The 26,924-nt window shown below is 33.9% G+C and overlaps 1 protein-coding gene across 2 annotated transcripts in view; it reads left to right on the top strand.

The window, feature by feature from the left end:
* Nucleotides 1-26,924, top strand: part of FUT8 (fucosyltransferase 8) — a 96,995-nt gene that overhangs the window by 41,632 nt on the left and 28,439 nt on the right. Inside the window, exons 3-8 of one of the 2 annotated variants that reach the window (XM_041399058.1) lie at nucleotides 827-921; nucleotides 8,530-8,661; nucleotides 9,972-10,392; nucleotides 18,706-18,821; nucleotides 18,962-19,130; nucleotides 25,124-25,238. In XM_041399058.1, coding sequence (XP_041254992.1) covers nucleotides 10,190-10,392; nucleotides 18,706-18,821; nucleotides 18,962-19,130; nucleotides 25,124-25,238 — 603 coding nt within the window. In that variant the 5' untranslated portion in view covers nucleotides 827-921; nucleotides 8,530-8,661; nucleotides 9,972-10,189. The remainder of the gene's footprint in view (nucleotides 1-826; nucleotides 922-8,529; nucleotides 8,662-9,971; nucleotides 10,393-18,705; nucleotides 18,822-18,961; nucleotides 19,131-25,123; nucleotides 25,239-26,924) is intronic. The other variant, XM_041399065.1, reaches the window with a different exon arrangement.

Genomic DNA, 26,924 nt, shown 5'->3' with positions numbered 1-26,924 from the left:
CTTTTGCTATGGAATACTTTTAAAGAGCTGTTCAAATTATTTGTATTTTGTTTTCTCCAAATTTCCAGATCTGTGATTTTTCCAGTGATTATTCCAGTGACTTTTAGAATTTTGATTGAAAGAAAATTTTTCCAAGGTTTCCTTAACATATTCATAATTTTTATAAATCATAAAAATACATAAATGATAAAATATGTGAGAGAATATATGAATAGTCTTCTATTAATTTTATTAAAATTAATGTTAAATATTCTATCTTGGATTTTGTTTTTTATTTCTTTCCATTTCAAAGTTTTGCCTGATATTTTGATCAGGGAGTAATGCTTAGAGATGGGTAAACAATTATTTGACAAAACTGCTAAATGGCTGAACTGCTTTAATTGATTATGCAGATTTATATCTTTCATTCAACATGTATAACATCTTTCAGCTGCAAATTTGATGGTATCTGTAAATATTAATGAATCAACTTCAAACATAATTTTGAAGTTGGCAAATATTAACAAGAGAAAATGGGGCCTGGTGAGACTGACTTGTATAATGTACTCATAAAATCAATACAACGACTAAAATATTCTTTCATTTAATTCTTTGGTTGCTAGAACACTGTATCTTAATCTAGATATAATGAAAGATGGTAGTTAAAAATATTCTGATTGAGTGATTGATCTTTGTGGATAATATGTGATTAGCTAAATAACAAGTAGAAAATGTGGTATTTTAAAAGAAAACATTAGATTCTTGCTCACAGTTATGATGAAGATAAATCAAAAGGAAGTTGTTCTTACAGAATGTGAAATTAAAGGGATTTCTTTTTTTCTTTCAGTTACTAATTTCACTGACTGACGGAACAGTGGAATTAGATGTCATCCTCCAACCTCCATGATGCAGTTGTGTTTCCTTCCTTCTGTCACGGACAGGGTAAGCTGTTCTTCGTATGTGTTGTGAAGTTAGGATTTTTTAAAATGTACTGCTATTTATGTGACTGATAAAATACATTGTATGTTTGCATGTTATGCCTTTTAGAATAATATTTTTTACGTACCAAAAGCTGTAAAAGTTATTTTATTTCATGGAATCACATCATAGCTGGCTTTAGGAAGTTTCTTTGGGGATCTTCCAGCCCAATCAGTGATCAAGGTAGGGTTGATTGGAGTGCATTGCCTGAGTCTGTGCCCAGACTCCTGGGATGAAGGCTTCACTGACACTTTTTGCTGCACTTTCACCAGTGTGACCATGTCATATACTGAATACACGGAATTTATTCCAATGTAACATGTTGTATAAAATAAGCTATCAGGGGAATTTTTAATAATGAACTGGTTATTTGATCATGAAAAAGAAACAACTGCAATTGTTCTGCAGATTTATTTTTCTAGATATTTTGAATCAATCTTTTCTACTTTCTACTTTTTAAAAAATTTTGCCATCAAGCATTTGTATTTATTATAACCATTCTTTTTTTTTTTTTTTTGAGGAATAATTTCCATTAACATCTGATTGATTTATTGATCTGAAGTTTCCTAAGTATGTGGGTTTTGGTTTTGTGGGATTTTTTTTCTTTGTTTTGGCTTCATTTTGTTTTGGTTTTGTTTCTGTTTTTTTTCTTAATGGTGGATATTTAGACTTGTGAAGGATAAAAATCAAGAAATGACCTGGGTAATTTGTACCATTTTGAACAGCAAGGAGATAATGTAAAGGAATATAATAAAATAGAAAGTAATATTAGAAATTATTTTGGGTTGGAAGAACTAAGACCTTGTTCAGTGCTTCAAAGTTTATTATTCTTGATAACAGCCCAGGTGTTGTTGTAGTTAGGGATCACTGATGGAGAAGGAGGAGGAGGCTTATAGGAAATAATTTCATACATTCCTTAATTACTTTCCTACATGATTCTGATTGAATTTAGACTTGTGAGGAAAATTGCATTTATTATTCTCTCACCTTCAGTTTTTCTGCTACACACCACCTTAAGAACTTGAAAAAAGCAGTAGCCACCTTGGTTTAGTGATCTCTGTCATGTCTTTGCTGATCATCAGTCTTTTTAGGGAATTTATTGATGCTACTTCGGTTGAAAATGCAGCAACTCTTGAGCTGTTGATGATCTCTTAATTTGTATTCTATATGTGCTCATCCTGTTGATTTATTTTTGTTGCATCAGTAAATATTGACTTCATAAGAGAAGAATAAATTTGGCACAAGATTACTAATTGGTCATTCTGAATATTTGTCTGTTTATTCCTCTGCCTTCCATTCTGAAGGTGTTTTCATTTCAAATTTTCGCAAAGTTGTTTTCAGGTATAAAATGCCTTTTAAATTGAAAATAGTTTCTGGGCTTCTCAGCTGAGCATTTTACATCAAATACACACTATAAGCTCCAAAATAATACCAGAATCTTCCCCTACATTCCCCTGCTTTGAATGTTTTGTCTGTATTATATTTTGTATTGTGCTAAAGCTTCTAAATGAATCTTCAGATAACTCTTCTCAAGTTGATAATCTTGCTTTTAGACTTGAAGTTTTAATTCCTAAAGTCCTCTTAATTTACCTTCTTCGTAATCTCTTTAAGTCTGAAAAATCATCTAGCTTCTACATTCTGTGGCAGAACCTCTTCAGTGAAATTTCAGGAAGGATAAATCACATTGTGTCTTTCTCCAAAGCTTGTTCTGATTGGTTAAGTTTTTGTTTTCTAACCAAATGAGTGGACCTGGAGCTTTGACGCACTTAAAGAAGTCTCTCAGTACCACCTCTTCTTCTCAGATGTTTAATTTGGGAGTAATCTGCAGATTGTGTCAGATGCATAGACCGTATTTATTCATGTACAAGTATAAGAGAATATCATGCAAATTGCTCAGAGCAATCTGTACGGATACAAAATTAGACTTTTACAGAGAGAAACACTAGTAAGGAGGGAGCTGTGGATGTGTAAGTAAATAGTGAGTGAGTCTAATGATTATGTCTACTCATGGCCTCTGATATATGTGATATATGTGAATAGAAGTTAAGAAAAAAGACGTAAATTTCTACAATTATTAAGTGTATGTATGGAATACTACGAATTGTATGTCCTTGTTCCAGAAAAAAGAGGAAGTGGATAGTTTTTATGGGGAGAAAAAATATAACTAAACCAGTGAGCTTGACTAGAAAACTACATGAACTTCATTTTGGATACTTCTAGAACACAAACATTAATACATGCTCTGTCATTGTGTTTCTGTTCTCTGGTTGAAGAAAACAATAGATATAATTTGTATGTTAATAAAGGTAATTAAAGAGTTATAGATGAATGAAATGCTTTCCAAATTGTTTCCAGTCACGATTCTAAAAGTGTTTGTAACTAAATGGGAAAAGGTCTCTTGGGATTGATATATATGAATGCTAGAATTAGAAATAATTACCAGTCCTGGCTTGATCACAGTAGTGTGCAAAGCTTGGAGAAAAATTTCAAAGAAATGATGGTTAACAAAGTAGAGGTACATATAAATGGGAAATTAGATAAATGCAGCATAGATTTGTTATCAAAGATTTTTTGATCTGCGTTATTTTGGTGTACTTACTAACTGTTTCACTGGGGTCAATTTCCAAATGAAACACAGGTGGGGAGAAAATGTATATGTATCCCTTTCAGCATTTCTTGGCACATGGAAATTTCTGTATCGAGTGAGAGAAATTGTGGATGAAAAATAGAATAATTTGTTGGAAAAGGAAGTAGCTGAAGGGATGAAGTGACAGGGACTTGTGCTGCAAGGAAGGGTATCAACCTGGAGGAGAGACCCTGTTAGTGCAGTGGATTACATGTGTTATTCATCTTGGATGTTTTCACTAGTGACAGTGTCACAAAATATAATAGTTTATAATGAAATATAGGGCACAAAATAGAGTAGATTTCTGATGGGGTCAGAAAAATGTACAAGAGTTTTTTACATGGTATACTGCAGTGGTAGAATGGGATAAAGTGTAATAACATAAAAAGGATGAAAAATAGGAATTTCTGTATATAACATAGGAGCTTGTAAATTTGAAAAGAGATAGATGCAAAAAGGTTTGGATATATTATGTCCTTGTAAAATGGTTGCTGACTGCCAGAGCAATGTGGCCATGAAAAGAGAAATCCTGTTTTGGGATACATCACACTAGGCAGGTCCAAGAGGGAAAAGCAAGTATTCGGTTCATATGAGACACCAGCAATGCCTTGTGTTACATGCAGAATTTTGATTCAATTACTGTGTAAGTCTTCATAAAGAATGCATTGCATACACCATGAATAATATTTGTAAGGTTTGCTTATTTTTATCAAACACTACAGAAGGATTTACTTGTTACTTTTGTCCTTTGATCCTTAGTTTTATTTTAATATCCTAAAAGGATTATTTCCTTAGGCTCTAATCCTTTGTCAGAGGCTGTGCCATCACATGATTCTTAAATAGGAACTGGAATCAGAAAGTTGGTTTTAATTTTCATTTTTATGAGAGCACAACAGGCTAACATTACTTAGAGTAGAATGCTTTCCTAAGAAGGTAGTTTTTGTTAGTGAAGTATTAAAAATATGAAATCTTAAAAATACTAGTTTAAGTTTACTTTTAAGGGAAACTAACAATGTTGTGAGAGTTCAATCTAAGTTGTATGTCTGGTGTAACATAGTTTTTGAGTGTTTCTCAGTTAGTGGTAAGTCATTGTGATAGCTCTTAGAGTGGAATGAATTTCATGTTTTGTACATTGTACAATTTTAGGTGATGTACATGCCTTAAATACAGTCCTGTATATGTTATCTATAGTGATGTGCGTGTTTTACTTTTTGAGTAATTTTCTCCTTTTCAGCTTACATAAGGTTCACTTTTTTCCTAGGCTGGTAGGTGGTTGAGCCAAAAGTAGACTTGCTTGGTTTGCTTTGAATTTAATCTAAAATAACTTGAAACTGTACATTGCCAAGAAAAATCATAATGCTATTCTGAGGCCGTAATTCTGTAGGAAGCGAAAATACACAAGGAGAAAATATACACTGCGTCACTGAATTTACTATTGAAAGCATGTTTGAAATAGTACATGAAAAAGAACCTTATTTAAGCCATAGAAGATGTCCTTTCATTTGAAATTATATAGTATTGAGCTATTCAATTTTTTTAATTCTTAAGTACCTTTTAAAACTTTAAAATAACTTGAAGATTTTGTGGGAGCAAGATGAAGAAAGGTAGTATTTTTTTCTTCTTTTTTTTTTTTTTTTTGATTAATCATTTTTGCTACAGCAAAATGACTTCAACATGGATGCACATTATTTCTCATTAAGATATTGGTGCTATGCTTCATTTAGTTGTTTTCACTTAGTCATTCAGTGCATTCCATTGCAGCAATGTTTTTTAGCCGAATTTTTCCTGTTAATTTGGCAACAAAACATTTTCACATTCTTACAATCAACTGTGGTTTACATGTGTAGCATGCACAATTTGATTTCCCAGTTAAGGCTTCAACCCTTGTTTTAGGCAAATATTCTTTCTTCTCTTCATGGAGTCTAAATAAGTTTGTGACACTAACCACATTTTCTGTGCTATGCACTTACAATGAATAAATTTTAACTTGGGTTCCTTTCTCACAGTGTTATTTTTCATTCAACTGATGCATTGAACATTATGTATTCCCAATGATTTATGGTAGCCACTACTTACCAGACCTATTTTGTTTCATTAGATAATGCTGCACATTTTTTAGTGACTTTTTGTAATAAACCTACAAGATTCAATTAAACCTGAAAAATAGCTTACTGTACGTGATGCTTTCAACTCAGCATTTGCTTTTAATGTTATTTCATTCTTATTCTACAAAACCTTTTCCTCATATTGGTTTGATGTCTTTAGTAGCTGAAGTAAAAAATCAATTTGTAAGGAGCGATAGAGAACTTCTACATTTAAAACCAAAAAGCATTCATTTTAATCAACATGAATGTGCTGTTTATTTCTCATTATGTTGAGAAAATTTTATAGATATCTGTAGTCTCTTTAACTTGTTTCTCATGGAACCAGGAGACCTTTTCATGTTGTATATGGAAGATTTTGCACCGTTAATGTCATACCAAATTGCTTTATTTCATGGCAGCTAAAAGTTGTGTCTTTACAAGCACGCATTGAGGGATGACTGAAAGTTCCCAATATCACTGTGGCATCTGCAGTCCCACACTGATACTGACATTAAAGCTGGCTTTGATTTGCTATACTAATGGAAGCTACTGCTTGTACTGGGCTTTCCCTTTCCATCCATACCTAGCACCTGTGACTGGGATTTCTGTGGTTGCTAGCTGGGCTCTTAAAATGGGAGATGATTTACCTGAGGGGTACTGTGTGTAGTGATAAAATTTGTTAAGAAAATTAGCTTGAAAGAGTGCTCTAGAGGTGCTGGGAAGAATAGAGGAACACATTCTTTTTCATATATCCAGGGTAGGCCTTTTGAAAGACATGAGAGATTTTTTTTAACATTATTTTAAAGAGCAACATTGCAAGAATGTAGTCAACCATTCCCAGGATCCCCTAGAAAGGAAACAAGAACTATTCTAAAACTGAAGGAAAAAAATTAGCTAATCACCAATATGCTATGTAATGTATTTATACCCTGGAAAATGCAAGTTTAGGGGTAAATCTAATCAAATGTAAGACAAGAAATCCTGGTAAATCTCAGGGGATAACTAACTACTAAATTAAAATTCATGGTTTTCTCTGGTGAAATAAAACTAACATAATATTCTCAGATAAAGGACCTCCACTATATAATTATAGCATAAATTTATAATAACACTAACGACTGCTATTTAGGTACTTTTCTTTCTCCTGCTTAATAAAATACATTTATTGGTACTGCTCTGCCCCACCTTTTAAGTTTGGTGGACTCTTATTTAGATGTTCATTGTCAGATGGTGTTAATAGCCATGTTATGATCCGTGACGGGTTTGAATTGCTGCATTTGTGGGCTGCTGCTGTGGGGCGTTTTTCTAACTCAAGGCTCATACTTTCAATCTTGGCAGTCTTGAACTTAGTTTACAGTATGAAACCTCATGAACAGCTGTGGAAAATTAAACAAGTATAAATATTGACATTACATCTTGACTTTGTCAGGCAGATAGCTGTGGCATATGTGGTGTCTGCATGTGGAGATCTTTCAGAAACCCGGGACAGGCTATAAAAATTGAACAGTTTTAAAAATCTGTTGATTTTTCCTTTGTTTTGATTTATATAAAGATCTTCTGTGAATTTTGAAATAATTAATCACAGAATATAGAATGGTTTGGTTGGAAGGAACCTTAAAAGATCATCTAGTTCCATGATCAGGGTTGCCACTAGAACTAGAACAGGTTGCTCAAAGTCCCATCCAGCCTGGCTTTGAACTCCTCCAGGGAGGGCACATCCAGGGACACTGGATATCTCATCCCTAGAATGTCAAATACTTTGACAAAATGTCAAATACATTGACATTTTGCATTTCCAGAACAGGATGAAATAAAAGAATTAGTGTGAAAACCACATTACAGTACAGAGTTGATAGTTAAGTGCTGTTGGAACTCATGTGCAGTTAGATACACCACATTTGAGATACAGGCTTTCTAATGTTCTTTTCAGAATGTTCTTCCTATTCACTCAGCTAGTTTGGCATCTGTACTTTGTATTTAACTCTACTGTGACCTAACTTACGAAAAGAACAGTGACATCTTCAGAGATTGATAGAAATCTGATAAAACCTGTGAGGACTTCGTTGCATTTAACCCAATGCTGAACTGATTTTTCATAGAATTACCAATTCCAGCTAAAGCCCATTCATAATGGGCCCAAAGGTCATTTATACACAACTCTGCACACTGATGAACTGTTTTTTTCTCCATTTTTGATTTTTTCCTCATTAAACATCTTGATGACCTCCGGATCATTGCTATCAGACTTTCACCTCATGTTTCACCTTGTTTTCTTCCAAACACTTAGGAATATGTCAAGCTGTACAGAATCTGCCCTGAGTTCAGAGAGGTCCCTACTCACTCTTTCCACTTAAACTGATTGTCTGGTCTTACTGTACATTCCTTCTCTTCTAATGGGGTGGGCACTCACATGACAATCTTTCTTCTTCTATCCAGCTTAGGTTTTTGGAACAATTTGGGAATCTTGTTGAATGCCATTTGAAAATTCACATTGACCAAATCAATTGTGTAACAATTAGAACTGGTTCTGTCTTGCCTGTGTGTGTGTTTACATCTTCAAAGGAACTTTAATAAATTTATGGGGCACAATTTGTCTTTCTAAAAGTAATGTTAGTACTTTTTTACTTTGATTACTTTCATCCTTATGTCTGCAGATTTATTTCATCTTATTATTTCTGCCAGTTTGGCTGACACAAATATGTTTTTTTCCTGGTCTGTAATTGCAGGGTTCTATGCTGTAGACCTTAGAAATAATTCAGTTTATGTTTTAAATTTTCCGTTCCTTTGCTACAAAGTCGTTATGAGTAAGAGGTTGCACACCTCTGTTAATAATTAAACTATCACATTCTTTAACTTCTTTAGAACTGTTGGAAGGATACCATCTGTTCCTGATGACTTCTTATATCAATTTTGTGGATTTTTGATTGTCTGATCTGCTAACACTGTTGTTTGAGACAGACCAACACTGCCTCTGATGAAGAAGATACCTGATTTGTGAGTCTGCTTAAGCTTATATTTTATGAAAAACAGACTGCTTGCAAAGTACTCTGTAAACAATTGTGCCCCATCTTACTAGTCATAAGTGGATTTTTTTTTGCCTCTTAGGACGTATACAAACTACCCCTCTTCTCAAGATAACTTGAGAAATTTTTCAGCATTTTCACACAAGCATTTTCAAGGTTAGAGTTACTGTATCTGGAAGTGTGTGCTCCTGGCATATTTCCATAACTGGATGGGTTTGGAAATTATTGCAATTTGGGAAGATTTTGCTCTAGACTTCAAATGAGTGGGAACAGAGTAAAATAACTAAATGAAATTAAAAAGAAGGTGAAAGAAGGATCAAACAGAAAAGAATAATCTGGGAGAAGGTAGATGTGGATGGTATCTCAGAGGAAATACCATGGATTTAGAGATTTGAGATTTCAAAAAATAGGTTACTTTGAAAATTGTGTCAGAATGGCATATATGTGCATATATGTGCTCTTTAAAAAGGTAAAAATGTTACATTGCTGAGAAAGAGGAAGAGAGGGGAGAAGTACTTAAAGAAGACTCTGGACCTGCTGTCAGTTAAAATTTGATCTAGATAGATGAGGAAATTTGTTCCCTAGTAGAATGATATTTTTCCAAGTAGCAAATGAGGTGAAGTGATTTGGCATTTTTTAAAATGGCATGGTGTTTTTTTTTGTGACAGAAGGTATTACCTTTGGAGCATTTTTTCTTTTTTTTTAATAGTTTTAATAATAACAACTTGTCAAAATAGTTTTGATAGTTTTGCAGCAGCAGAGAAGTGTTTCTAAAGTCCTGCCTGATTTTTAAATGCATGCAAATAACAGAATATACTGTTAAAACGGCTATAACGCATTTGTTAGAGTGGCAGTCATGATAAAAATAGAGAAGAAAGGTAATGAAAGTGAAAAAACTGAAGCTGTATTTGTACTTAAATAAAAGCTATTTGTTGATAGTAAAAGAGTGACTTTTAAGTACCAGAGTGGCTTATAAGCTATTTTAAAGTCTGAAATGACACATGAAATGGTAAATATTTCTCTTACAAAAAGCAGCATTTCTTCTGTCTGTTTCAAAGCCAAGATTAATTGCATAGTCTTTATCATTCATTCGTGAATTCGGCATAATGTTCTGTGGAAAGTTAAAAGCTTTTTTCTTTGTCTCTGTGACAGAAAGCAGTAACGTTGCCTATTGTCACTCTTGAATTTTAATGACAATACATTTAGCTCAGTTGCAGTCCACTATGTTTTTACATATCAGAATTATAATTTCAGATTTATTTTTATTTTTTTCCCCCACAGAATATAAATGAAGAATGATGCAATATTAATGCTTTCTATGTACAGCCTTATAAGATTCTTCTTTAAGGAGTTGCAGTAAGACAAACACTGAAAATAATTTTTCTCTGGTACAATGTGTTGAAGCAGAGGAGCTGGAATTGTCCACCTTTGTACAAGCTAAGAAAATGTTTGCTATTTTGTGAGTGGAAGCAGCTCTGGAGTGAATTGAACTTCTGAAAATGCGGCCATGGACTGGTTCCTGGCGTTGGATTATGCTCATCCTCTTTGCCTGGGGAACTTTGCTGTTCTATATTGGTGGGCACCTGGTACGAGATAGCGAGCACCCGGATCACTCCAGTCGGGAGCTGTCCAAGATCCTTGCTAAGCTGGAACGGTTAAAGCAGCAAAATGAAGACTTAAGGCGCATGGCAGAATCTCTCAGGTAGGATCTCAAAGTAATTAAAACTGCTCAGAAAATGTTTGAAATATGAAATAGTGGAATTTAAATTGCAAGGGTTGTTTGTGGGAGTTTTTGCAAAATTATATTTTACATTTAAAAGTATATATGTTTTAATCTGTGCTATAAGTAGATGAAAACATATTGCAAAACCTTTAAATAAATGATGTACATTTAGTTCTGGTCTAATGTAATCATTACTTAAGAGTCATTTAATGGTGTGGAAGTGTTACTGTCGCAATAACAGAGTTCTGTAGGTGATTCACCCCTCAATGCCAACTTCAAACAAGTGCAATTATTATGACATTCATACAAATTAGAACATCTAGTTCTTTATACTTCTGCATGCAGTAATTGGAAGAGCTCATTTTAAAATTGCTGAAAACATTTGTACAGCTTGTTGAAGATAAATGCTGACTAGCTGAAGATGATCTGCAATAGATTGCTGCATTATACAAATTCTTTTATTTAAGTTTTCTTCCTTGCCTTGCTGCTAAACTTGTAGAAACTCTTGTAAAACAGTAGGATCATCTCCTTTTTACAATGGCACAGTCATTGAAATATAGCCCATTCAAATTACACAGTGGCTAGAAGAGAGTAACTGATTTAAATGATTTTACTGGTGGCAGAGTGCTGTTTACTGCTCAAGATGGAGGCAGTAGAGGCAGGAGATGCTAAGTAGAGGCTAAACTAAATTTTAGGCAGTCATGATTTTTCTAAATACCTTTCAATATTTCACTAACGTTTAGTGGAAGATCTAGATTCAGATAAATATTACATTTTTGGTGGGCAAGGTTTAAGTAATAGCTTATGCTGTTGATAATTTTCCATGCTTTATGAAAAGAAAAACCTCAGTTTATATCTACTTTAAACATGCTACAGTATTTCCACATTCCTTCTCTATGATTCCATTAAAGGTGTCAGGATGCAGGAATTAGATGCAAAACTGTGTTCACTGGCCTCCATTCAGCTTCTTTGGAAATATGTTGTTTAACAATATTTCTGAGAAGTTCCTCAGAGTGTTTGTATATCATAACCACAGGAGAATCTGGCATGAGAAACCCTAAATGACTTTAAATACCATTTGAACAGCCAGGTTCAGTAGTCTCTCCAGGAGTGAGCCAGCTTGAGACTGGAAGATCTTCAGGCACAGTTTTTTGCTGGAAGTCATGAGATTGGTGAAATATTGGATTTTGAGGGAAATGATGCATGACAATATAGGGCCTTTTCATTATTTTTACTGTGCCAAATCCTTGGTAGTGTTTACATAGAAACATCACAAATAGGTTTTAGAAATATCCTGGTCAGCCTGTGTTATTAAAGTATTGTATTATAATGTGGTACAGAATTTCAGTATCTCATTTCTTTGTTTGCCAGGCAGAATAAGCTGTGTTGAAAATAGCTGTTAGCTTTAAAACTGTCCCATTTATAGTTTTGTAGCAGTGTGTCTGTTTAAAATGAAGCATTAACCAGCAGTCCATGGATTGAGTTCTGTGTCCTGGAAGAGATCACTGCTGCTGTGAGCATACATTATAGAAACAAAACACCTCTTAACTTCAGAGATCCAATTAGACAGAAAATATTACTTTTGTTCCAGTTTACATCTTAAAGTAAAGATGTAATTGTAGGCTTTACTGATCAAAGACAGAAAGACTGGAACTATTATTTGAATATGATTTAATTTCTAGAATATTTGTGTTGTACTGGAAACTCCAATTACTGATAGTGTCAGTTAAATCTGAGTAGTAAGACAACACTCTCTACATCAACAGAGCTCATAACAGGCATGAGGTAAAAAATTGGTTTTGCTGCCCTTTTCCACTTAGATTTTGTATCTAGAGAACAAAACAGCACGCTAAAAATTTTGTGGTTAAGCCAGAGAATATATTATGGTATGCAACAGGGCTAAGATAATTCCTGAAATTAGGAATATTCAAAATAAGATCTTAAAGTTACTTGTGGAGGAGTTTATACAAGATGAAAGTGTCTATCTGTAAAATTGGAACAATAGACAAACATCTGCTTAACTATACTAGTGAAAGTATTTTGGTACTATTAGATAAAACTTTTGCCTGGTAAAAAGCTCCAAGTTAATAGAATTTAACTTGGTGGGCAAAGAAGTTTTGTGGATGTTAGAAAATTATCATAATGAATAGTTGTGCTATTAATAATAGCTAGCTAGGGCAGGTAGAAAGGGGCAAAAGGCAGGTGTGGTTACAAGAATTAGTAGTTTAATAAAAGTGTAAGTTGGTTTTCAATTTCCATTTTGAAGTTATAGAAAATTGATATCACATCTTTAATTGTTAATTGAAATGGTAAAATGCATTTCAGTACATTTGAATTGCCTGGACTGGACTTTCCCATTATAATGGGTTCCTGAGATTCTTCTTCCTTATCACCTGACAAAAGCGTCGGTCTTCTGGGATGGTTGAAAACAGGAGCTGGACTGTGCTTGTTTGCATCTCTCTGTGAATGCCAATATGCAATGACAAGAAGTGATCTTTCCACCCTGAGATTTGAATCCTTCTGTGCTGTCAGTATGTAACAGCCTCTCATCCCCAAAGACAACAACAAAAAAGAAAACCAAAAATCTACCCTATGAAACATACCTTGTGTGCATGCAACGCCAACCATTCAAACTTGACAAAGATCATATCTATGAAAAGGTTTTATAAAATCTTTCTTAACCCTTTTTTCCTCTGTGATATTGATTTTGTAATTTTCTCCTACTTGCTTCTTTTCACACAAGATGTGTAAGGAATAGAATTAGAGTTGTAGGGTAGGGGTAGGTACTTGTTTGGGTTATTCTGGTTCCCACCCACTGCAACTGTTTGTATGTTTGATTTCAAAAAATATGTTCTTATGAATTTATGATTTTTAAAATATTTCTAATTTATTACCCATATTGGTTAAGAGTAGCTCATATTTTTGCAAGGATTTTTGGTGAGGATATTTTTTTATACTTATTTTCTAAGAAGTACTTTTGCAAGAGTGCAAGTTGAAACAGTCACATCTTTTTGTAAATGGCCTGAAATAAAAAAAAAATTCCTTTAGGAACTGAGTACACTTTTGTTTTGCACTTCTGATTACTTGAAATTGGATCAGGTACCACATAGTTTTGATGGTATATTTAAAAAGCCTTAGGTGAGAAGTTACTATAGTTTTGCCAGTATGATGCTTTGTAAAAACCTTGCTTGTGGGCTAGAAAGAGGCACAGATGTATGTTAATGAAGCAGAAGATAAATGGAATTAAAGGCGTTTTGTAGTGTCTGAGTTTTAGAAATTATGTGCACGAATATTGTAATGTAGTGCATTGGGAGAGTTACCATAGTCTGTATAGGATTATAAACAATACTGTGTGAGCAGATCTGGATTGATTTTAGAAGCATTCTAGATTTCATTAGTGTAAAATAATAATAAATCTGAGTTTTTTATAGGTTGTTTTTTCACTATTCTATATCCAGTAGACGTGGAAGAGCCCTTTCAAGGACACTTATTACAGGTGTAGTAGGTGTGACTGCAAAACTGGAAATATTTACTATATTTTTTGTAGTTATTTAAGGGAAACTTGAGAGGAAGTAATGATCAAATCAAAGTATTACATAATGTTGTTTCCTAAAACCAGTAGTTTTACCTAAAAGTTTTGCTTACTATTAGGATTATGATGTGACTTCTAAAGACTGTCCCTGTTGCATATGGTTGATACAAGGCTTTTAGGAATAGGAGAGCTGTAAATTACACCTTTTGTAATGTCCCATTTTGTTGGATGGAAACTGTGAAGCTGTGTATGCCTTCATCCTAGGCTTTCTTTATTTTTGCAATACATGAATGCTTCATAGTATTCATGTGCTTCTTTATGTATTATTGGGTGGTAGTCAAATGTTTTATTTCAGGGTATTTTGATTGAAGATAAACCTGGCAGTTTAGGAAGCAGTAATTTCAGAGTTCTCCTTAGGAAAATAGAGAATCTTGTTAAATGGATTCATACTGTGTTCATATTATGACTACATCACATTTGGACTATATTTGCTTCCTAGAGTCTTTTAAATATTGCATTTTGTAGAGCGTGCAATTATTTTGATAAATATGGTAACCTGTTTCTTACTCTGAATTAAAAGCATGTGTTATAAAGCAGAACAGAGGTGGAAAAGGGCAAAATGTCATCAAACACATAAAACCAAACACCTACACATTATTCTTACAGTTCTAAGTGTAGCTTCAGAAAGAAGAGATCAGATTTAATTTTGAAAGAGCACTAGAGGTGCTTTAATGTAGCTGGTGTTGAGGCTGGTGGAGAATCCAAACTCAAGATCAATTAATCATAAGCAACTCTCTTAAAGTAGTTCTGTCAATTATTCTGGGCAGTTTTTGGGTCTTTTAAACCTGTAGAAAACAATAAAGAGGCTTGGATAGAAGAATAGGTTTGGGTTGATAAAAATTTAAATACTAAAGTACAGTTTCCTACTTTATGTATTTAAAATAGCTCAAGTTTGAAGCTGAGGGTATTGCACAGGCCACTGTGGGAAGAATAAAGATAATTGAACTAAATGGTGGCCACCTCTGCTCTTTTTACTTGTTTTTTGTGCAATTCTGAGTTAAGGGAAGGAAGACATGCAGTGGATATAAATCAGTGCTGATCAGGGCTGTGCTGATCTAAATTGATAAGGGATATGCTTGCCTTTTATTTGCAGATAACACTGACTCTTTTCTTTCAGTTTTATTTACTGAGGAGGTTTTATCTAAGGAGGATGAAGTGACAGCCTGTATTCTTTTTCTTTGTGTGTGCTAGTGATCATTAATAATTGAACATGATTTTCTTATTGGGGAAAAGAAAAAAGTGAGAGGGGAAAAGGCAATCATAATGTGGCTTTAGTCAGTTATAAACCTTCCAGCTCCTTACAAAGAACTTGGACATAAATGAAAGAATGAGAAAATATTTGAGTATGAACTTGTGAAATCTTACATTTTTCCTTTTGCTGATAAATTATTGTAACCTTTTAGATATCTTGGAAATAGGAAAAGGTTAGAATGGTTTTTATAATTTATGGGTTTTTAAAAACTATTTTTACAATTATTTTACACAGTATGGCAGTTCTTCTAGCTAAATTGAATGTCACTATGATTAATTTTTAAGGGGTTCTTTTTGCCTTCAGAGATCCAGACTAGAGATCCATTGCTTTGTCATTGCCCCTTTGTCATTGCATCTAAAGGTGATGAGGAAGTGGCCTCAGTCATACGGATTATGTACACAGAATTATTTTTTTTAAATCTGGATTACTAACAAGGGACAAGGCAGAAACAGCTTATCCCTACAACATAAGATTTTTGATGTTTAAAGTTATCCAGTAATATCTTTGTTTGATGAGTTGTTATGGGAAAGATAATTTATATTTGCTATCAGATGGTAGGAAGCAGCATGCAAACATCACACCTTGTAACTATTGAAAATTGAAATAGACTTCATTTATTAGCTTGACTGACCATTTAAGTGGCTTATAGTGGTGTTTATTTTGTGTTCATAACTTAATTACAGTTTTACCATAGTAATAAGTGAAGGATAGTCTGTACTAGATGCTTTCTGATGTGTTTTTTTATTACTGATTAGAATCATCTTAGTTTAGATGAACTTACTTTAAACTCACTTCTCATATTTTAAGGAGTAAAATAGTTGTCAGGACTTTGGTAAGAATCTTTTTTCCCATAGGAATTCCTGTTTCTCAATATGCATTCTTATTCATGAGTATGCATAATTAGTAGGATATTCAGCACTGGATGTGCAGAATACAGAATACCTGCATACAGGATGCCATGAGACTAGACAAGGATTTTAATTCAAACACTTTTCCCTCAAACGTTATATCCAGCTCAGCTGAAGTACTTGTAGAGGGTAATAACTGCCAAGCTGTGCTGGTTGCAGAGAAGAATCTTTTCCTTAATTTTGGGACTGGATGAAAGTGAGGAAGACAGCAATTCCAAATCTGATGAGGTAACAGATGCAGAGATACAACTGAAAAAAAGAATAAGCTATCTTAGTTTCATCCTAAAAAGATGTAATTTTTGGAAGTCTAAGCAACTAGCTTAGAGAATATCCCCCCCCCTCCCAGCTCTTTTATCTAACAGTCTAAATATAATAAAAATTTTTATTGCAGTGTGCCAAAGCAAGATGAATGTTAAATGGCAAAATGGTACTTTTCTTTTTAAGATCTTAATTATATCAAATTATCAACATTACTGTGCCTCTTTCATATCATCCACAACCATCCTTCTGTAGGATTCTCTAATTGCTACTTTAGAGACTTATGCTAAGAGGATGTGTGCAGTGTCTCAAGACTTCTTATGGTAATGATTTTCTATCTTTTCACCCTATTGTTCTTCACAGACTTACCTTTAGGGTATGTGACTTGTATGGGATAAACGGTTCAATTTTTTTCTGGTAATTTTGTGGTTAGTTGTTACTTCACAATTCCAATTGTGGTACCAAGCTGGCAGATCACAAACACATTTCCATCTGGTGGTTTGAAATTAGTGTAAGAATGTAAATGTTTTTCAATATAGTTTTTAAAGGCTTGTTTGTATTGTCTTGTACATGGCAATCCATTCCTCTATCTCAGTAGAATATAACACATTTGTTGCAGAAACAAATGTACAAATTGATTGTTGAAACATTATATTTAGGGAGTGCTCATGTTTAAGATTAGGATATTTTACACAATTCTGACATGTTTAAGATTAGGATATTTTACACAATTCTGACTGCTTGTTCCATCAGTGCATGAAAAAGCAGATGTATGAACAGTTAATGATAATTCCCTTTTGTTTACCATTGTAGTTTTAGAACACACATATTTTTTTCAGTAATTTAATTATCCCTAGTAGGATAGGGATACGATAGCTTTAGTAGGAAGCTTTAAGACTGCAGAATTTTTTTACTGTATTTCTGTCAGGCTATGTAGCTTCTTCCTCCACCTCTCCTGCTCCCTTCTGAAAAAAGATGCTTAAATGCTTTGCTTCAAGTGATGCACCTTTCTGATGCTCACATCAGGTATTTGTTCTCTTCAGCTGTTCCAGGGAAAATGAACTTTTCATCAGTCCCTGAAATTTTATCAGCATTTAGTTATCCAGACTTGAGAGACATTAAAGAAATAGCATCTCAGTAGGATATTTAGAATGCTTTCATTTCTTTTTTACAGGGAAGGTGCTCCTTCAAACCACTGTTCTCTCTATGCCAGAGGCGTCTTTTGTCTGTCAAGGACTCTTCCTGTGTATGGTGCTGTGAAACTCTGTGTGTTTGTGTGTGGAGAGAATATCTGTTTCTTTTTAAGCTTGTATTCCTTTATGAAGGAAGAATCTTCATGTTCTGCAAGAATTCTGTATTTGTTGCAGTTCTAAAAACTTCCCATTGCACGTCTGCTTGCTCTTTTTCTTTCTGGGGTCAGCTCTTACAAAACCTTATAAAATGTGGAATAATTTTTAACCAGAAGGGTAATTTCTCTTGAAATGAAAAAGGTTTTTATTTTCCCTGCATTAAATTTATAAGGCAAGAAGAAGTTAGCATCTAATTTTTAAACGTTAATAATTTTGCTTTATTAATATATGGATTCAAGTAGAGATGATGAACAAACTGAGTAATGCCCTCAAGGCAGATTTATGGCTCATAGATTTCAGGATATGTGTTTCCATACTTCTCCTGTGCTCACATATCAGAAATTTAACAGATGGGTGTTACAATTGCTGGTGGTTTTTTAGGTGATCTACACTTTAGAATACTAGCATTGTCATAAAAAATTCACGATAGTGGTACATTTAAGAAGGTTGGATCTTTTTCTGAGTCCAGGCAATACACTGAAATGATCCTGTGTGGATGTGTACGAAGACTTAACTGGAGATCAAGTGCTGGAGGCCGGGTTCTCCTAGAAGTTGTGGCCAGGGTTCAAGAGCAGAATGGCTTTGTTTGGGTGCCAGTCAGGTTAACAGTTAAATTGCCATATTATTTTCACAAGCAGAGCCTTGGATTGTTCTTGTTGGTGAGTGAAAGTCTTGTAAGCAACACATTGTAGGATCAGGCTGCATTTCCTTGCAGCTGTGTTGTGCACAGTTTTTCTCCTATGGGATTGTGCTTTTAAAATCTTCTTTATGTTAATATGTTTAATTTCTTCTGGTTTTAAGGAAATGTGATGAAGGTTTATCAGTACAACAGTATGAAATAAAAATGAGTGGAGAGCTGAATTGTTAATGCAAATAATTTATCAAATAATTCTATTTATAAATCATGCAATTTCTTTATTTTTTGTATCCTAGGATACCAGATGGTCCCATTGATCAGGGACCAGCTGCAGGAAAGGTACATGCTTTAGAGGAGCAACTTCTAAAGGCCAAAGAACAGATAGAAAACTATAAGAAGCAGACAGGAGATGGTTGGTAGATAATTTTTCTTTTAATTCTAAAACAAGTTTTGATGTTTTGGTATTTCATATCACAGATGTATTGGCTTCTTAACAAGTAATTCAGCTACAAGTACTGATGCTTTTATGCCTTTTTTTTTTTTTTTAAATAGTTGAAGGCCTTGGAAAAGACCACGAAATACTGAGAAGGAGGATTGAAAATGGGGCTAAGGAACTTTGGTTTTTCCTCCAGAGTGAACTGAAGAAGTTAAAAAATCTAGAAGGAAGTGAGCTGCAAACACGCATTGATGAATTTCTGTCTGATTTGGGTCATCAGGAAAGGTACTTCCATTCGTTGGTTCTGACCTTTAATTTAACTGTCACTGTGTTGTTCAAAGACGTGTGGCAATTATATTTTTCATTGTTGTCAATCATCAGGTCTCTTTATTGTTGGAGTACCTTTTGTATTATATTAAAATGTTCTGTATGAGTTTTGTTTGTGCTGAACAAAATTAATCCAGGAACTGTTAAAAATTCAGTGACATCTGTCTTTAAGCATATTATAACTCTGTTCCCAACAGGATTGCAATGACAGTTTGTGTCTCATCAGTAAACAGTTACACAAAAATAGTTGAATTAACTAAATACAATACCTTAAATCAATGCCCTGAAAAAAGCTGTGATCTCTATATGTGAACATCTGTAATAAAGCAAGAGCCTTTGAAAATAATAATATAGTAAAGGGAAAAAAATCGTAAGAATTTTAAATTCCTTAGAAATAATGCAAACATTATTTAAAACAGAAAGACAATATGAATTTGATTATTAATATGGGAAAATAGTATAGTCCATTAAATTTTGTAATTTAATATTCCACAATTCCAAAATCCATTTTGTCACAGATTGATTGAGTTGAAAGCGAGAAGGGACTATTCAATTATTGAGAGTTATTATTTATATAGAAGACATGATTAAATTTCATCCAATTAGTTCTCTGCCAAGTGCAGTTTTATATATTTGACTGAAATAAAAGTAGTGCTTGGCTAAAACGGAATTTTCCAAAAGACTTGAGATCTTCACTTGAACAGTGAATTGGCAGAGAAGTGTCACTTTCCTGTGCAGTTTGTTTCAATAGTTATCTCCTCTCAGAAATATTTATTTTCCACAGAATTTATTTCCATCTGGTCTTCTTGAACTTTAGGTCATGGATTCTTATGTACCTTTTAAACTATCTCTGCTAAAACTGGAGTAAGTAGTTTAATACCAGACTTTCTTACATTTGCCATGGTAACAGGATCACTTATGTGCATGTAATTGCTCTGTTTGTAAAGCCAGAATGAGGCAGTCACCGCAGTGAAACCTTGAATAATGTTGTGTGTGTTTGGTGCCAGAAGGTTCTCATGTTGCTGCCTCCCAGGATGAGTCCTTTTCCTTAGTCCTTTCCACTGTACACCAATGATTATAATTCATTATGTCTTAATTTTCCAGTTTCTGCATTTCTGACACCCTTATGTTCACATGTCACTATACTTCAGGATGAGGTGAAACCCGTTCGAGAGGTGCATAAACTCCTTTGCGTGGAGTTATGAAACTGCCCTGTAGACCTCTGGAAGTTATGAGATGAATCTCACTGTGGTACTGAAAGAAGTTTGTGTATGATGCAAGCAATCACAACTGCTCCTTTTTTTCCCTCTAAGAATTTTGGTGTTGTACAAGTATTCTTTCAGTTGTCAAGATGGTTATTAAATATAGAATAATCTGAAGTGTATTTAGTCTTTGTAATAAGCTGTGTAGACCTTCCTATCTGGTGACGTCCTCAAAGAAGAATAAAGCAATTTAAGCTAAAATCAAACAGGCATAAACTAGTTCTTATTAAACCAAATCTAGACAATCTGTTTATACAGTGTAGAAATTCAAAGGAATTGCATTAGAAAAAGAACAGATAAAAAATGTTTCTAAGATATTCAGCCTGTGTTCCTGGTGCATTTGCAATGTTGCCTTCAAGCAGTAGAATTATCTTGTGTTGCAGAATGCACAATGTGATTGCCTCTAGTCCTGAGGAAGTTTTTTCCTGCACCTTTGAGGTCAAGCTGTCTCCTTCTTTCCCTTTAATCTTTCAGTCTTGTTGTGTGAATTGCAGGAAAATTCCCAGTTTGTGTGCACATCCTTTGGCATGTGATGCATTGCTGTCTCTGGGGTGTTCTTTGCCCTTCCAATGCACAGTACCTCCCCAGGGAAGGAGCAGTCTCATCTTCCCTCCCCACTGTCCATCTGCTCACTTCTCTGAAAGGAACAGAGCATAAGTTTGGAATGAGCAAATTAGATGTTTGTCATTCACTTTGAGAAGCACAGGTTTTTGCTTTGTTTTTGTTTTTTGGGTTTTTTTTGTTGAGCGGGGGTTGTTGGTTTGTTTTAGGGTTTTGTTTGTTTGGGTTTTTTATTGTTTGTTTTTTACTTACTGCCTGTTTTGTTTGTTGGTTTGGTTTGGTCTTTTAAGTACATGTGCACTTTTGAATTTAAGTACATGTGAATTTTAAGTACATGTGCACATGAGAATTTTTTTAAAGGAATTAAGCCTGTTGCCAAATGGTCTTTTGTTTACAGTGCTGTCTTAAAAAGTTATATTTTAGATAAATGGAACACTGCAAGTGCAGCTGGTATTACTTACTTTTATAGATATACACACACATAAATATACATAAAGGTATCTCAGAAATTTTAATATATATTATAATCTACTGTTTGGATTAGAAAGATTAGTGCTAATTATAAGTACTTCAAGGAGTTTTTCATGCTGTCCTTATGTGGGAAAACAAAGAGGTGGGTATCAAATGGTGAGACAGCTATGTAAGGAAAGAGGCTCATACTTATTTTGTTTTGTTTGTGAGGAAAGCCTTCTATGTCACAGATTAAGACTTGCTTTCTAAGAGATGATAAACTTTAGTTTCTGTGGTTCTGGACAAGTAGCATTAGAGTTCTTTGTTAATTTTGGTGATGCTAAGCAAATGGTTTACTACTTATATGAGTAGCTTTTTGTTGGATGCCTTAATCACTGTTTGTTGGCTATGCCCTAGGAGCTGTATGGATTTTCTCTAGGGCAGTGCTGGTCTCACCTATGTTTTTGCCAAGTATTTCAGTACTGATTCTGTTTGCCCAACACTAGATTTTCCTTGAGAATTACATAATTGTATTCTCATAGTTGCTATAGGGAAGAGGGTTGTTGAGAGTAAATTCATCTAAACATTGGAAAGACTGTTTGATATTGAGTTATTAAAACAGAGCAAATGAGTCCTCTAGTTGTCATGGTTGTTTCCTGTGTTGACAAAAGTTGTTTGCAAGATGGCTGTTACTGAGTTAGTTTCTTTCCTTCTCCCGGGGAGTAGCTGTCTTCAGGGATTTTGTGGTAACTGGCCAACATTTGATGCACAGTGTTTGGACAAATTTTCACATTATTTCCTTTGAATTACACATTTCCCTTTGAGTTTTTATTTGTTGATGTAAAATTTCAGGAGGTTTAAATTTTTTCATATGATTGGAATAAATGTCTAGACTGATTGTTAAAAATGCCCACCCTTCCCCCTTTATTTTGGCAATCAAATACAGATTAAACATAGCAAGATTTTTTCTTCCATTCTGCTTTCCAGGAAAAAAATGCTTTTAAGTCCAGCTCCAAGATTTATTTTATGATATGAAGCAACAACAGCAATGAGTTGGTGTTGCTGGTTAGTAGCCCAGTGAAAGACCAAGTTTGATGCAGTAAATATCTGCATTGCCACTGTGTGAAGTTTGCTGCCATTTCACCACCTGCAGTAGCCTCTAATAACCCTGTGCAGGCTCATCCTTTGTCTGCACTGAGCTATCTTGGGCTCACGGATCACCTCTCCCTGCGCTTTTAACTCTTGGCACAGAGCATGACCCAGGTCTCTGGTATTTGTGTCTCTTCTGAATCTGTATTAATAAGTTATCACAGTGATCTGTCACACTCAAAAAACCTGAGCAGATGTAGCTAGAAAATGCACATTTCTGAGCAGTAACAATCAAAGAAAAAAGGGCTCTGTGACTGTGTCTTAAAATAGCATTACCTTCTAATAATTTCTGTGTGATAACACCTGTGAATTTTTCACTTCCTGGTTTACTTCAGGGTTTTATTTTTTTTTTTTTTTAAAGAGGATTATGGATACTGTCTGAAAACTCTTTCATGAATTCGTAACATTTCCTGCAAATCATTTGATACTTTTTATGGTTTCTACTGAGCAAAGCTGCCTTTAGTTAATGTGGTGAGTCATTGAGGCTGTGTAAGGACACTCATTTCTCTTACCTCAAAAACTAAGCTACTGCCTTTTCTTTGTTGTGGTCACCATAGCCAGTAATATAAAAAATAAAATTTGGGCAACACTTTTTTTCTGTAGAAATAGGAAAAATTACTTAAGAGCTGACAAAATTTTTTAATTGTTGTTTTTCACTTGGTAAACTTTGTATTTTTGTTTTTTTTTCAATATTTAACAGAAATATATTTCCGTTAAATAGGGAGAGTAAACTGATTACTTCCATCACAGGTACTTAAAAGACTTGTTTAAGGCTAATGAAAGAGCATTTGAAAATGGTTTAAAATTGGCTATGTGGTTGCACAGCTGCTTTTAATGAAAGAGGATTAAAAAAAATATTTAATGTTTAAACCTTAACTTTGTATTTTTTCTTTAAACACCCAACATTGTTACATCCTGATTGGGAGGAAAAACATGTTTAAGCTCCCAAGAAAATGCATTGGTTTCTTTTTCTAGTATGCCTCCTAGCCTATGTGTTTTTTATAAACAGGGAAAGAGGAACAAACTCTTTATCTGTTCAGTAATCTGTATATAATGCATTGTATTAGAACTTGTCCATCATTAGTTCTGTTCTAATTCTCTTTAAACTCTGTGTGCATGATACTGTATTATGTGTCTTTAATAGTTACTGATTTAAAGCTAGTTACCCGGTGGTTCTTTAAATGAATTTTTATGCAAAGCCACAATAGGGTGTTTCAAGCTCAATTACCTTGTAAAAGAAAATCGAGTCTATATAGTTTCAGATTAGAATGTAGATAAGGTTCTGCCAGTTGATTGACAGAAGGTGAGGATTACTGCTGCTGAATAATTTGGGTAAAATATTTAATAAAATAATAGTAGATGCTATAGTCAGTGTCTCTGTTACCCTGTGTAGAAGCATGGGGATAAAGACCAGAATGAGTGTATGAGAATAAAATTACAAATCCATAAATCCAGTTATTAAATTAGCAAGAAAAGTTTTTCTGATAACTCTGGTGATAAAAAATTAAGGCAGCTCTATCTTTATCTCAATGTTTACTGCTTCAATATTGTGTCATTGAAGTAGTTTCCTTAGTAGGGATACGCAGCCTGCTCCTCTCAGTTATGGATAAGGGGTAGCCTTGGCTAATTGGATTTGTGCTTCCAGTGCTAACAAGTGCTGCCAGCAGCTTGACAAGACCACTTCAAATGTTGTTATGAAAGGTGTTTTTCTTACCCTCACACCATTTTTTGGTCACCTCCCAAATTTCTCTGCCTTTGTTCTGTTGCTTCTTTTTCTAGTGCTCAAACTTTCGGTTTATCAAGAATTTCAGGCAATAAAAGCAGCATCTGAGGTTCAGATGAAAGTATTAAGAAAAGTGGTTCAAACTTATAACTTTAGCACTGTTATGGAGAAATGTTTAGCAATATTAAATATTCTCAGTCTATGAAACCAACTTTGAAATTACTGGTTCTGAGTTGGGCCATCTTTTACTTTTAGAATAACCATTAACATTTCTAGAAACACTTTGCATAATTTATCTCTAGTTTTCTATTTCTTTCCAAAAGCCACAGAGATTTAAAAAAAAAAATCTTTTCCAAGGTGGCACTGTTTGGACAAAATCAGTAATTTTGACTTATCTGCAAATTTTAACAAATGTCATATAACATTTTTATTTTCATGATGATAAGTTCTTTATTCTCTTATTTAGCCAATGAAATGTTATAACCCTAAGAAGAGAAGCTCTAATGTATTAGGTAATCTCAATTTAGTATTTGATAGTTCCTCAAAATTCATGTTTTGTAGTATGGACTTGAATGGCCACGAGTCTGTTTAGAATTTTTAATTTTTAATTGCTAATGGGTGTGGAACATTTGTTAGATGAAGGACGTAGTCAGTCTCTCTTGGCTGCTGTTTCAATTGTGCAGTAGGAGGTGGGATGAAGAAACTGATTCTGAAGCTGCAGTAGAAATATCTCTTTAATTTGGCTTTGACTTAATTTATTGCTCCAAATTAGTAATGTTAAGATTTTTTTCCATTGTTGTTTATAGGTCAATAATGACCGACTTGTACTACCTCAGTCAAACAGATGGAGCTGGAGATTGGCGAGAAAAAGAGGCCAAAGATCTAACAGATTTGGTACAGAGAAGAATAACTTATTTGCAGGTAAGAGGATAGAGCTTTTGAATCAAGATAAACATTTTTTTCTTCTTATATACATAGCTAAAACCTTGCAATAGAATAATTACATCACAGTTTGAAATGAATGTTGGTATATGAATGAATTATGTAGAAAATAAATTATTACATTTGTTTCAAACATTATTTTTTATGTATGTGCAAGGTATATTCCAAGACAATCATTGGGGTTTGTATTTTTTTTGTTGGTCATTTTGGTTTATTTGTTTCTTTGTGGGGGTTTTTTTGGCTTCATGTTTTTTACTGGGCTATACTTGCCTGTTTGAATTCTTCACTTTATTGTAAAAGATAATTGTCTGGTTGATTTTTTAAATTCTATTCTTTAGAGTATCCAAATTCATTAATATGTTTGCATGGTTTTAAAAACAACATTTAAAAGCCCTTGTATCAAACTTCTTAACTAGCAGCCCATTTTTGAAAACATAAGGAAGCAAAATTGAAGTGCTTGTGTAGTGTGTTGTTTGGTCCTAGATTCTTTCAACAGATGTTTGAGACTTCTCTAGATACGCATATTTTTGAGTTGATAAGACCTTTTTAATATATGTTCTTGTGTGTGTGTGTATAAAATCTAAGTAAATCTTGATCTGAAGGTGTTGGGACTTTTTCTCATGACTGAATGCATGCAGCTATTTATGTAGTGATCAAAAAAATATTTAATGTAGCCTATTTTATTCCAACTTGGTCTATTTTTTATGGCATATGTCCAGCTGTTTTGTATGGTCACTCCTAATGCCTGATCTTTTCTCTTGTGTAAATAGTTGAATTTGTTTCTCAGATTTTTATTGGTTCACAGTTCAGCTGTTGGAACTCTCTCTGTGACCAAGCTATGTATTTGTTGCTAGTTAAATAAAAAAAGACACCCTTCTGAGGAAAACACATCTCTAAATTGTGCAGGAGTCATCACTTTATTGTACTTCTTCAACTCCTTTCTGAGAACTGTTCCTTATTTTTTCATTTTGATACCACTGTTTGGCAATAGTATACTGTAACTGCTTTTCATGCTGATAAATGTAGCCTTTCTTTACCTTTCCCTTGTCTTTCACTATCCATTTGTTGTCCTATTCAGTAATACAACTGTGCAAGATCACAAAGTTATTTGCCTTAACAAATATACACCAATGTAAAGCAGTCGAGTGACTCAAAATTACACACATTTATATACCTCTATTAATAATAAAACTGTATTAAAAATAAAATAAATTCAACAACCCTTGCCCCTCAAGTCGGTGCCAAAAAGAATTATATGGGACATATTTGTAATTGTTTTTTAGTTAAGTATGAAAGTATTGTATAGCTGTTTTCTGGTACGTGTTGAACATTGACAGCTGCATTATTTTGGGACATCTCCCTGGGAAGTCATTTAGCTGAATGATTGTGAATAGTGATGACAGCTACTTCATTTGGATGACATTACCATAAATTTGTTTTAATGAAGCTACATGTAACTAGTTTCCTATAGTTGGAGCAACATTTAAAAAGCTAGGACTTTATGTTTAACAAAAGGCCTTATTTTCAGAGATGTTTTTTATCAAACAGATGAAGAAAATGTGCACGAGAAGTCAGATAAGAGCACCTGTAGTGCTGTAATCAAGTGAATAACTGATTATGAAGGCAGCAGTTTTCTGTCCCTTCTCTTTTGTGCCTATTTTTGTT

Source organism: Onychostruthus taczanowskii, unplaced genomic scaffold (genome assembly GCF_017590055.1).
Source record: "Onychostruthus taczanowskii isolate IOZ18803 unplaced genomic scaffold, ASM1759005v1 scaffold1, whole genome shotgun sequence".
Taxonomy (NCBI): domain Eukaryota; kingdom Metazoa; phylum Chordata; class Aves; order Passeriformes; family Passeridae; genus Onychostruthus; species Onychostruthus taczanowskii.
This window is presented reverse-complemented; position numbering and strand designations above follow the sequence as displayed.